The sequence below is a fragment of the Apostichopus japonicus genome, chromosome 16 (assembly GCF_037975245.1).
Source record: "Apostichopus japonicus isolate 1M-3 chromosome 16, ASM3797524v1, whole genome shotgun sequence".
Classification (NCBI taxonomy): domain Eukaryota; kingdom Metazoa; phylum Echinodermata; class Holothuroidea; order Aspidochirotida; family Stichopodidae; genus Apostichopus; species Apostichopus japonicus.
The window spans coordinates 35,295,624-35,307,715 of NC_092576.1; the positions used below are offsets into that span (position 1 = coordinate 35,295,624).

At 31.4% G+C, this 12,092-nt stretch overlaps 1 protein-coding gene across 6 annotated transcripts in view; it reads left to right on the plus strand.

Annotated features, from left to right (window-relative positions):
- Positions 1-12,092, plus strand: part of LOC139982239 (uncharacterized) — an 81,986-nt gene that overhangs the window by 3,073 nt on the left and 66,821 nt on the right. For 5 of the 6 annotated variants that reach the window (XM_071994888.1, XM_071994887.1, XM_071994886.1 and 2 more), the window contains exons 2-16: positions 1,405-1,471; positions 2,655-2,784; positions 3,188-3,259; positions 5,331-5,402; positions 5,517-5,588; positions 6,344-6,415; positions 6,665-6,736; positions 7,038-7,190; positions 8,394-8,465; positions 8,580-8,651; positions 9,406-9,477; positions 9,727-9,798; positions 10,097-10,249; positions 11,011-11,079; positions 11,308-11,373. In XM_071994888.1, coding sequence (XP_071850989.1) covers positions 1,405-1,471; positions 2,655-2,784; positions 3,188-3,259; positions 5,331-5,402; positions 5,517-5,588; positions 6,344-6,415; positions 6,665-6,736; positions 7,038-7,190; positions 8,394-8,465; positions 8,580-8,651; positions 9,406-9,477; positions 9,727-9,798; positions 10,097-10,249; positions 11,011-11,079; positions 11,308-11,373 — 1,286 coding nt within the window. The remainder of the gene's footprint in view (positions 1-1,404; positions 1,472-2,654; positions 2,785-3,187; positions 3,260-5,330; positions 5,403-5,516; positions 5,589-6,343; positions 6,416-6,664; positions 6,737-7,037; positions 7,191-8,393; positions 8,466-8,579; positions 8,652-9,405; positions 9,478-9,726; positions 9,799-10,096; positions 10,250-11,010; positions 11,080-11,307; positions 11,374-12,092) is intronic. The other variant, XM_071994891.1, reaches the window with a different exon arrangement.

A 12,092-nucleotide genomic window follows, 5' to 3' on the forward strand; every position in this document is an offset into this window, starting at 1 on the left:
CCCTTTGCTCTCTTACATGATGACATCACTGATGGCCAACCACGCAATTAGCCACGTGAGGAGAGTGTCCTGCATACGACTGCAATGTCCCGAATAAGACAATTATAATAACAGTAGTTTGGGCCAGTTGTGAAAAAGCAAACATTGAAATATCTATACAACTTGCACATAAAGATTTGTTATCGTAAAAATGTGTAGACACTTTATTTTGAACAATTAAAGGAAATTTATCTTTACTTGAAAAAAAAAAAAAACAATGACTAGTATATGTACTCGTGCGATTATTATTTCTTCGTGAAAGGTTTGGGGAACAAATGATCGATAACGTCTAAGTAATCAGTTTATATACTTAAAACAGCTTTTGCCTTTTTTTTCTATTATTTTCTTCTCCCTTACTGGTCACCGGATGCCATAACGACATACATTACTAGCTTATCTATTCAAATCTAACATCGACTGATGCGATTAAGTCGAATAGTCTGCAACTTTGAAAATGGTTTTTCTCGAATATATTTTCTGTTAAGATCGTAATAAACCCCACCCATAAAGAAAATCTTTAAATTGTATGAAAGTCTTGAATAATTAGGTAAATCATTTTCATTTTACTGGCGTCGCAAGCAACCCAGTATACGAATATGTACTTGAACATCATGCGTTATTTGTGTACATTGTGTTTGGCTGTGATACTGACGCAACTTTTTTTTTAAGTGCTGTAAATGAATCTATTTTAAGCAACGGGTCATAACTATACATGTTAGCTCTTCACTGATTGGTTGAATTTAAAGTAGTTGATTGGGAACTGTGTAAGATTATTTTTAATGAAGAATTACTCGCAATTTAATGCTCTTGGCAGGAAACAAAACTTGGCTAGTATCCTAGTTTGCTTTTTTTTTGTGATGAATACATGTAAAGTCTCGATGGACATGCCAAAAAAGTAAGAAAACGGCGACAAAACGCACAAGGTGCTTTAACGTACGGTGTTAAGATGTTTAGACCAGTTTGCTTGCAAAGTAAACATTTCAACAAGCAGGGCAAACTTGATAATATCAAGTTCTTTCCATAATCTATAAAGTATTGTATGCTATAAAGGCAGTAACAAATGTTAAAATAATAAGATTTTCTTCCCATTGGTTTCCATGCATACTGCGTTACAATGCAGTACACCAAACAATAAATGTATCGCTTGTATATGAGGTTCAACTTACTTTCTTTTCAAAAGTGCTGCGTGGGAGCTCAAAACTGTATTTTATATCGTGGGATAAATGTTTAGTTTTCTTTCACTTTTGCAAGTTTAAAAGGGCTGTAAAAAGCTTCCCCTTTCCCTTTTTTTTTTTAAGGTTAACGTGTGTTTGTTCATTGTTAGTTTGAAAACACTCGGTGAATATTGCTTTCTTTTACTTTCAGAATACTAAGATCATATTGCTTTGCCTCTGCACTCTTCGAATTGATATAATTGTGAAAGGAAATGAAGGTAAAATTAAACGATCAGAAACTTCTACATTACTTGTTTAAATATATTGTTTGCTAAGTGGTGCGAAACGAGATGCAGTCATCTTGAATTAATGTGCTTTACTATCGAATGTAAGTAGTTATATAATCTTTCTCTACTGAGCTATTCCTAAGAACATAATAATATATATATATATATATATATATATATATATATATATATATATATATATATATATATATATATATATATATATATATATATATATATATATATATATATATATATATATATATATATATATATATATATATATATATATATATATATATATATATATATATATATATATATATATATATATATATATATATATATATATATATATATATATATATATATATATATATATATATATATATTGAATGTGTAGCAAGTGGTATGACAGATATATAGTCTGTGTGAAGATTGGTATGACAGATAGATACTCTGTGTGAAGTTGTGTAAAAATTGTCAGATTCAAAGCGCCAGGGGTGCACTCTGTACAATCTTAATTCTTGGGTAACACGCCCTTAATGACAGTTATTCAAAGCCAATTTATACGCTTTAACACACCAGTAGAATCACTGTGGTCGAGTGGTAAGGGCTTAGGTTCATGACACGAAGATCCGTGATTCTATTCCTACCTTCGCCTGATGAGTCCCAAAAGGACGAAACCGGTCGTGAAGTGGAATTTTTTGTATATATGAATTTATATATGAATTTATATATGAATTTATATATGAATTTATATATATATATATATATATATATATATATATATATATATATATATATATATATATATATATATATATATATATATATATATATAAATTCACATATATATATATATATATATATAAATTCACATATATATATATATATATATATATATATATTTATATATGTATATATATATATATATCTATATACCGGTGGAGGCTGAAAGTTTTTACACTGTTCTTGATTTTCCAACTCATAACGTTTTTCATTTATATATATATATATATATATATATATATATATATATATATATATATATATATATATATATATATATATATATATATATATATATATATATATATATATATATATATATATATATATATATATATATATATCGTTATCAGTCATATTTTTGTTATTATTCCCATTAAAGATCCCGGAACTGTTTGCGGTGGTATTGCAAAGTGCCGTTGTCGTAAAACAGTCAATCACTACGAAATGGATTGTTCTAATAGGAGCCTAAACGATGTCCCTACTAACATCCCTTGGAATGTAACTAAAATGTAATGCTGATATTATTTCGTTTTCGGTTGTATTTCTGTGAAAAGTACTGTCACTTAATATTTATTTTAGTCAAATATCAACAGACAAATCTAGTAAACCTTCCACTGTTTATATCCTTTAATAGAAGAAAACAAAATATCACCATCACACTGCTATCACATAATATTCAAGCATTGTCATCCGATTTACATTATATTTGTCATGCTTTCATATCATCATAACAAACTTTAAGCAAAGATTGCCTACTATCTTGAAAGCAAATATGAAACATTTTTCATCTTCTTTTGCATATCAATGTTTTAGTTAGCATAGTGATAATTAATTTAATGCGTGTTTTTATGGTCGTATCACAATATTGCTCACGTGATGCTGTCATATTTCTTTTTTAATTTCTCTCTTTAGAGATTTATCGACGAACAAGTTGACTTATATTCATTGGGATGCTTTCATCACTTCAACGAAATTGCAAGAAATGTGAGTTATATTAAATTATTACTGAACATCTAAACAAAAATAAGAAGCATAAAACAAACAAAACTAAGGAAGGGTGTGTTGCGTGCGCACGTGATATATGTGACATGTTCATTGCAATTGTCATGCTGATACATAAATAGTAATCTAAGTTTATTTTATAGTTGCTTTTTTTTTCTTTTACAAACTGAGGATCAAGTGCATTGATTGTAACTAAAGAGGAAGGTGCCATATCATTTGGTGTTATCTCTCTGAAAGGGCTACAACCACCTATAAGAATATTGTCTTAATCATCCTTAATGGTATTATAAATCATGCAATTACCTCCCAACAACAATTGACCATTTCACAAGAATTTCCTAAATTTCATTTTATTTATGAATACACATCAATAAATTATGCACATTTATGATGTAAAGAGATTTCATTGCTATTTTGTTATCTGTTTCATACAAACTTTGTTTCAAGGACACCGACAAGGATTGTAGCCTTAGGTGATTTTTGGAAATATTTGTTGTCTTTTTTGCAAAGAGAAACATCACAGTACATAAATGATTTATGTTGGATTGTAACTCGGGGTTAAACTAAAAGGATCTAACTTAAGAACTTTCGATGAGCGCATTACTTCACGTCATAAATTTGCACATATGTATGTCGTTTCCAAACTTCAAATGTGTTTATCTTGGAAACCAAAGAACATTTCGTAAAAAAATAAAAAACAAATCAACGAAATTTGAATGAGAATATCACACACCAAAAATGTATTGCATGTGAGGCAAACATGTGATGTGTCCGTTGAATTAGTAATATATATTTGTTTAAAACCGCCATTTTAAAATGACAACTTGTTTGTAAGGCAGTTAATATACGGTTCTTTTAAACAAAATAATGGCTTTGAAAGTCGTCACTGATTGTTTCTTTACTCATATTCTTACATAATATTTTATAAACAATGTGTCCGGAAAGACCTTCAGAAACAATAAGAATCAAAAGAGTTTGTTAGTTTATAATTACCTTACTATTGCATGGACTTTTAATATTCCGTCACTTAAGAAAACAAATGATGACGAATGGTTTTATGACAAGAGTATATTTAGGCGAAAGAGTAAAATATGTAGATCAATGAAAGCGCTATGTAACTTCTAACCTATCCGTTTCATCTGTGAGACATGAGTCTTTGGAAATTATTGAGTGGGCTATTTAATTTTGCATACAGTCTTTGAACGCCAGAGTCAATGAAAACAAACGTGATTCTTTTATCGACTCAAAGAAAAATACTACTATATTGTATCGAACAATTTTCGAAGACGTATGCTGTTGGATGTGATATATGGATGCTCTGCTCTTAACACGATTTAAAGAAATACATAGGCTATTACATAGTATGATCATAAACCTAATATAGGATTGATTAACATCTACACCTCTAACAAGACGTCATTTTCTAGAAAGCCTGAAAAGTGAATTTTAGATTTTCGCTAATTTAAAAACTAAAAGCATGCGAGTGGCATAGCTTTTGGCACATTTCGTTGCACTATTAAAGCCATTCTTTAAAATATGGAGATAACACTGAATATACTTGTCATAGTAATTATCAGATTATAGCGTCTGTGAAGTTCAATAAACATGTTTATTTGTAACCCCTTCATCTCATTTTCCTTCATTTACTAGAGGAAGATATTTGTTTTAAATAAATAAATAGGGTTGTAAGATAGACACCAGCTGATTGAAAACAGCTGCAAACAGACTTGCATATGTCTACCATTCCTAGGTACAAACAGTATGCGGAGTTAAATTCCTTGTAAGTTATACAAATGTTTCAAGTTGAGCTTGTAGTGTGTTACTTGTACGACTAACCACTATTTTATTTAAGTGTCCTCTTCTGTAGCTTGTCAAACTTCATCCAACCATTACGGACAACAGAGTGTCAGATATTGTTATACTAATGTTTCCTGTAAATGATTTTATCAATTTCATTCTAACACCAAAAACAGACATTTCACATTTTATTCGTTTAAATTGACCAATTTTGCTTTTGTTATACCACTTTGTCTCATTTATTCTACTACATCAGAGATCTCTCTTACAATGGACTGAAGTACTTACCCGAAGATTTGTTATCCAGCTGTTCTGATCTCAGAGCTTTGTAAGTATAGTCATTAATTAAGCAAATGGGAGCTGATGCAACTGTCAACGTCTTCATCATTGATGGCGTATTCTATTGTACTGTGTTCAGACGAGTTGTTATTTCTCTTCTCAGACACCTAGGGAACAATCAACTCTCGACAATACCAACTGGATTCTTCCGAGCAACTCCAAAGATCGTGTATCTGTAAGTATACGAAGTAGATCTTTACAAGGGATTTCTATTCACTTAACTGTTTGGTAAGCAACTTTCTTTCACATTAAAATGCATACGTTTACGTGGCGTTCGTAACGTTATGAATAATTGTTGATTAATAATAACATGAGCTATTTTTTTTTTTAAGTTCACGATTTTAAATAATCAACGTTTATCATACACTGTACTTGAAGCAATACAGTGATCGCAGTAACTGAAATAGCTAAGTAAGTCAATAGAACAATAAAGAATGACAATGAATAAAAGATACAAACCTTGTTCAAATAATTAAGGAAACAAATTATCACGTGCAATCTGTAGTACACATTATTTTCTGCAGTGTTTCATTAGGTATTGAAAAGGTCAGTCATGCGCTGGAATGATTGTATTTGTTAAATCCATTAGCTCTTGAGGTTTACCAAATTTTGTAAACATGTATAGTTCTTCAACGAAGCCTGAGTGGGAACGGAATTTAAGCTAAGAACACATAACATTTGTACTTCAGGCAGACTATATTTGAGATGTTAGCCATTATTTAAACGTTGCAGGGATGTTAATGAGAAGGTATGTTGATTTTCGTACGTGTACCATATGTGTACGTGCACCCTGCCCCTCCTACCAAAGTAAAAAGAACACAGCAAGGAAGGAATTATATTTATAATAAGGAACGCGCTGCGGACATTCTTGTATCACCCTGTCGACATTTCTTATTAACACAACCCACACACATTTGTTTTCCAAAACAGAACTATGTCGAAGAACAGATTTCAAATATTGAACAAAGCTCACTTCCATGGGCTAAAGTCAATTCACTATTTGTGAGTACCATTGTGTATTTCATACCTTTTGTAGAAGAAAATAATTCATTTCCTTACGATATTCATGTCAGCTTCTTCAGTCAGTTAATTTCAGTTCCTTCCGCACGACTTACCCCTCTCTCTCATTTCAAAAACCTTCACATAACTGTTATTATAATATTTGATGACACTGGGATATATCAACTAAGTAAAACTGTTCATTTTTTTTAAACGACAATACCAGGATTGCTTTCATTTCTTCATTTGTAGGACGTTATCGGGGAATCGCATAACATCCTTACCGGCGGACATCTTTAGTGAATTACAACTCAACTGTTACTTGTAAGACCATGACAAATCCGCTCACAAATTTTAATTACAGTCTCCAATTTGTATTTATTTTTTTTTTATGCGATGTTTGGAAAGTTTTCAGGAAGCAAAAACTTAACAATCATTTGAAACTAACCATTTAAGCACATGATCATCTGAATTACTTGCAATGTTTTGGGTGGAATTTGTATGTGTAAGGATTCATCGTATGAAAAGTGTAGTCGTATATCGCTAATCAGCACATCTACAGGTCTATGTATTCCGTTCCATGCAAGGAAATGACATGTTTCAAATTATTATTGCTTTTCAACAGGGACCTGTCACAAAATTTACTGTCAGAAATTCCAGATGGTTTGTGGAAAACAAATATCAACTATCACAAACTACAATATTTGCTGTTACAGAGGAATAACCTTACCTTCCTAAGCAACACGTCATTTTTTGGACTGCCAAACCTAACAGAGATGTAAGTTTAGTATTTATCTTTTTGTATATATAAGCAGGGAGTTTCTATAACAACTCCCTGATATAAGTATATATTATAAATGACATCACTTAATTAACATAAAGTCTGTTCAAAGTATCTCTTTCGAGATCCGGCTTTAGGAATCACAAATGATTTCGAGTTGGTTAGCATGAAGTTTGTTCTCTAGGGTAAGGCAAAATATGTCACGAAAAACAGAACTAGTATTGTTCGATACAGGTGAAAAATGCCTACAGTGGAATAACGACCTTCCTTACCGGTTTCGAACCTCTGGACATACAATCAGCGTCCATAGCTTAGTGGTTATGGTGCCCACATATAAAGCGGGAGGCCCGGGTTGAATCCCTGTGGAGGCTGGAAGTTTTTTCACTGTTCTAAAATTTCAAACTCATTACGATTTTCAATTATATATATATATATATATATATATTTACATGCGTATATATATATATATATATATATATATATATATATATATATATGTATGTATATGTGTATATGTAATAAACCTAATATAGGATTGATTAACATCTACACCTCTAACAAGACGTCATTTTCTAGAAAGCCTGAAAAGTGAATTTTACATTTTCGCTAATTTAGAAACTGAAAGCATGCGAGTGGCATAGCTTTTTGCACATTTCGTTGCACTATTAAAGCCATTCATTAAAATATGGAGATAACACTGAATATACTTGTCATAGTAATTATCAGATTAATGCGTCTGTGAAGTTCAATGAACATGTTTATTTGTAACCCCTTCATCTCATTTTCCTTCATTTACTAGAGGAAGATATTTTTTTAAATAAATAAATAGGGTTGTAAGATAGACACCAGCTGATTGAAAACAGCTGCAAACAGACTTGCATATGTCTACCATTCCTAGGTACAAACAGTATGCGGAGTTTATTTCCTTGTAAGTTATACAAATGTTTCAAGTTTAGCTTGTGGTGTGTTACTTGTACGACTAACCACTATTTTTTTAAGTGTCCTCTTCTGTAGCTTGTCAAACTTCATCCAACCATTACGGACAACAGAGTGTCAGATATTGTTATACTACTGTTTCCTGCAAATGATTTTATTAATCTCATTCTAACACCAAAAACAGACATTTCACATTTTATTCGTTTAAATTGACCTATTTTGCTTTTGTTATACCACTTTGTCTCATTTATTTTACTACATCAGAGATCTCTCTTACAATGGACTGAAGTACTTACCCGAAGATTTGTTATCCAACTGTTCTGATCTCACAGCTTTGTAAGTATAGTCATTAATTAAGCAAATGGGAGCTGATGCAACTGTCAACGTCTTCATCATTGATGGCGTATTCTATTGTACTGTGTTCAGACGAGTTGTTATTTCTCTTCTCAGACACCTAGGGAACAATCAACTCTCGACAATACCAACTGGATTCTTCCGAGCAACTCCAAAGATCGTGTATCTGTAAGTATACGAAGTAGATCTTTACAAGGGATTTCTATTCACTTAACTGTTTGGTAAGCAACTTTCTTTCACATTAAAATGCATACGTTTACGTGGCGTTCGTAACGTTATGAATAATTGTTGATTAATAATAACATGAGCTATTTTTTTTTTAAGTTCACGATTTTAAATAATCAACGTTTATCATACACTGTACTTGAAGCAATACAGTGATCGCAGTAACTGAAATAGCTAAGTAAGTCAATAGAACAATAAAGAATGACAATGAATAAAAGATACAAACCTTGTTCAAATAATTAAGGAAACAAATTATCACGTGCAATCTGTAGTACACATTATTTTCTGCAGTGTTTCATTAGGTATTGAAAAGGTCAGTCATGCGCTGGAATGATTGTATTTGTTAAATCCATTAGCTCTTGAGGTTTACCAAATTTTGTAAACATGTATAGTTCTTCAACGAAGCCTGAGTGGGAACGGAATTTAAGCTAAGAACACATAACATTTGTACTTCAGGCAGACTATATTTGAGATGTTAGCCATTATTTAAACGTTGCAGGGATGTTAATGAGAAGGTATGTTGATTTTCGTACGTGTACCATATGTGTACGTGCACCCTGCCCCTCCTACCAAAGTAAAAAGAACACAGCAAGGAAGGAATTATATTTATAATAAGGAACGCGCTGCGGACATTCTTGTATCACCCTGTCGACATTTCTTATTAACACAACCCACACACATTTGTTTTCCAAAACAGAACTATGTCGAAGAACAGATTTCAAATATTGAACAAAGCTCACTTCCATGGGCTAAAGTCAATTCACTATTTGTGAGTACCATTGTGTATTTCATACCTTTTGTAGAAGAAAATAATTCATTTCCTTACGATATTCATGTCAGCTTCTTCAGTCAGTTAATTTCAGTTCCTTCCGCACGACTTACCCCTCTCTCTCATTTCAAAAACCTTCACATAACTGTTATTATAATATTTGATGACACTGGGATATATCAACTAAGTAAAACTGTTCATTTTTTTTAAACGACAATACCAGGATTGCTTTCATTTCTTCATTTGTAGGACGTTATCGGGGAATCGCATAACATCCTTACCGGCGGACATCTTTAGTGAATTACAACTCAACTGTTACTTGTAAGACCATGACAAATCCGCTCACAAATTTTAATTACAGTCTCCAATTTGTATTTTTTTTTTTATGCGATGTTTGGAAAGTTTTCAGGAAGCAAAAACTTAACAATCATTTGAAACTAACCATTTAAGCACATGATCATCTGAATTACTTGCAATGTTTTGGGTGGAATTTGTATGTGTAAGGATTCATCGTATGAAAAGTGTAGTCGTATATCGCTAATCAGCACATCTACAGGTCTATGTATTCCGTTCCATGCAAGGAAATGACATGTTTCAAATTATTATTGCTTTTCAACAGGGACCTGTCACAAAATTTACTGTCAGAAATTCCAGATGGTTTGTGGAAAACAAATATCAACTATCACAAACTACAATATTTGCTGTTACAGAGGAATAACCTTACCTTCCTAAGCAACACGTCATTTTTTGGACTGCCAAACCTAACAGAGATGTTAGTTTAGTATTTATCTTTTTGTATATATAAGCAGGGAGTTTCTATAACAACTCCCTGATATAAGTATATATTATAAATGACATCACTTAATTAACATAAAGTCTGTTCAAAGTATCTCTTTCGAGATCCGGCTTTAGGAATCACAAATGATTTCGAGTTGGTTAGCATGAAGTTTGTTCTCTAGGGTAAGGCAAAATATGTCACGAAAAACAGAACTAGTATTGTTCGATACAGGTGAAAAATGCCTACAGTGGAATAACGACCTTCCTTACCGGTTTCGAACCTCTGGACATACAATCAGCGTCCATAGCTTAGTGGTTATGGTGCCCACATATAAAGCGGGAGGCCCGGGTTGAATCCCTGTGGAGGCTGGAAGTTTTTTCACTGTTCTAAAATTTCAAACTCATTACGATTTTCAATTATATATATATATATATATATATATATATATTTACATGCGTATATATATATATATAAATGTATATGTGTATATGTATAATTATATATATATATATATATATATATATATATATATTGATATATATATATTGATATATTTATATATATATATATTGATATGAATATTATGTAAAGTGTAAAAGAGCTCTATATACAGCTATTTTCCCTATCATTCTCGATTTCGGGATAGTGGAAGAACGCGTCATGAAACACCTGACGATATTTCAGTGTTATGAAGGTTTGGCAGCAAAGTGTCCCGTCAAATATGTTTTTTTTTTCTCTTAATTTTTTCTGCCCAGATTCCTCAACGGCAATTCTATAAAATATATAGGGGAAAATACATTCAACTGTAGTTCCATTGAGGATGTGTAAGTGGAAAAGCAGTATTTAAGGGTTAAGATATCGTTAAAGTTAACTTTCCACAATTATTTATTTTCAAAAGTGTAATCCATTAAAACAATTTCATGCGGAAAGGAAGCTAAGGAAGAAATTATTTGTGTTTTAATTTTAATATCATGCCATGCGTCTCTAAGTCACAGTTTGTATTGCCATGGTTTTTTGCAACTAACCAAGATCATAGTACTTTATTTTTAAAGATATCTTTTTGAAAATGCTATCACGGAATTGACGAACAACAGTTTTGGAAGAGGAGTCTCATACGTGTATGTAACATTTTTATTACATTGGTAAAACTGGTTAGATTTTCATACTATAACATTTTAAATTTTCTACATAAAAAGTTTGCAATTATTTCATTTAAAGTATAAAGAAGAAACGTGAATTGCTAGAATATTTTATATGTGTAAAAACACCAAAGCGTTAGCAGAAAATTATTATTTTGCAAAACTGATGTTGTCTTCAAGAGTAAACAAATAAATAACAAAAACAAATGTCATACGATCATTTTAGAAGTTTATCTTACATGCTTTGGACATTAATTTCATGACATCATATAGATGAATTAATTGTTAAATGTTTACATAAGGCAATTAACTGAAGAAATAAATAGTAGAGGAAACAATTTTCTTCACGTTATATTATGATACAATGAACGGGTATTGGTATCAGAATAAATATAGTACTTCAATACAGACAAATTAAACATCAACTGTTTATTAAATAAGCCGTTGACTAACCTTCATTTGAAGCCAATTATACTTACGATTTATTGCACCCGATACACATAGAGAACACAGTGACTATGGTAAATCGTACAGTTCTGTTCCACGGTATAAACTAAATCGTGCTATAATTCGGTAGCATGTGTTATTATGATTACAGTAAGAACTAACAAATCCAGTTGTTTGGCATTTGTCGGAATTACAAATATCCTCAGTTCTTACTGTAAACTTAATAGCACATGCTACAGATTTATCAGATC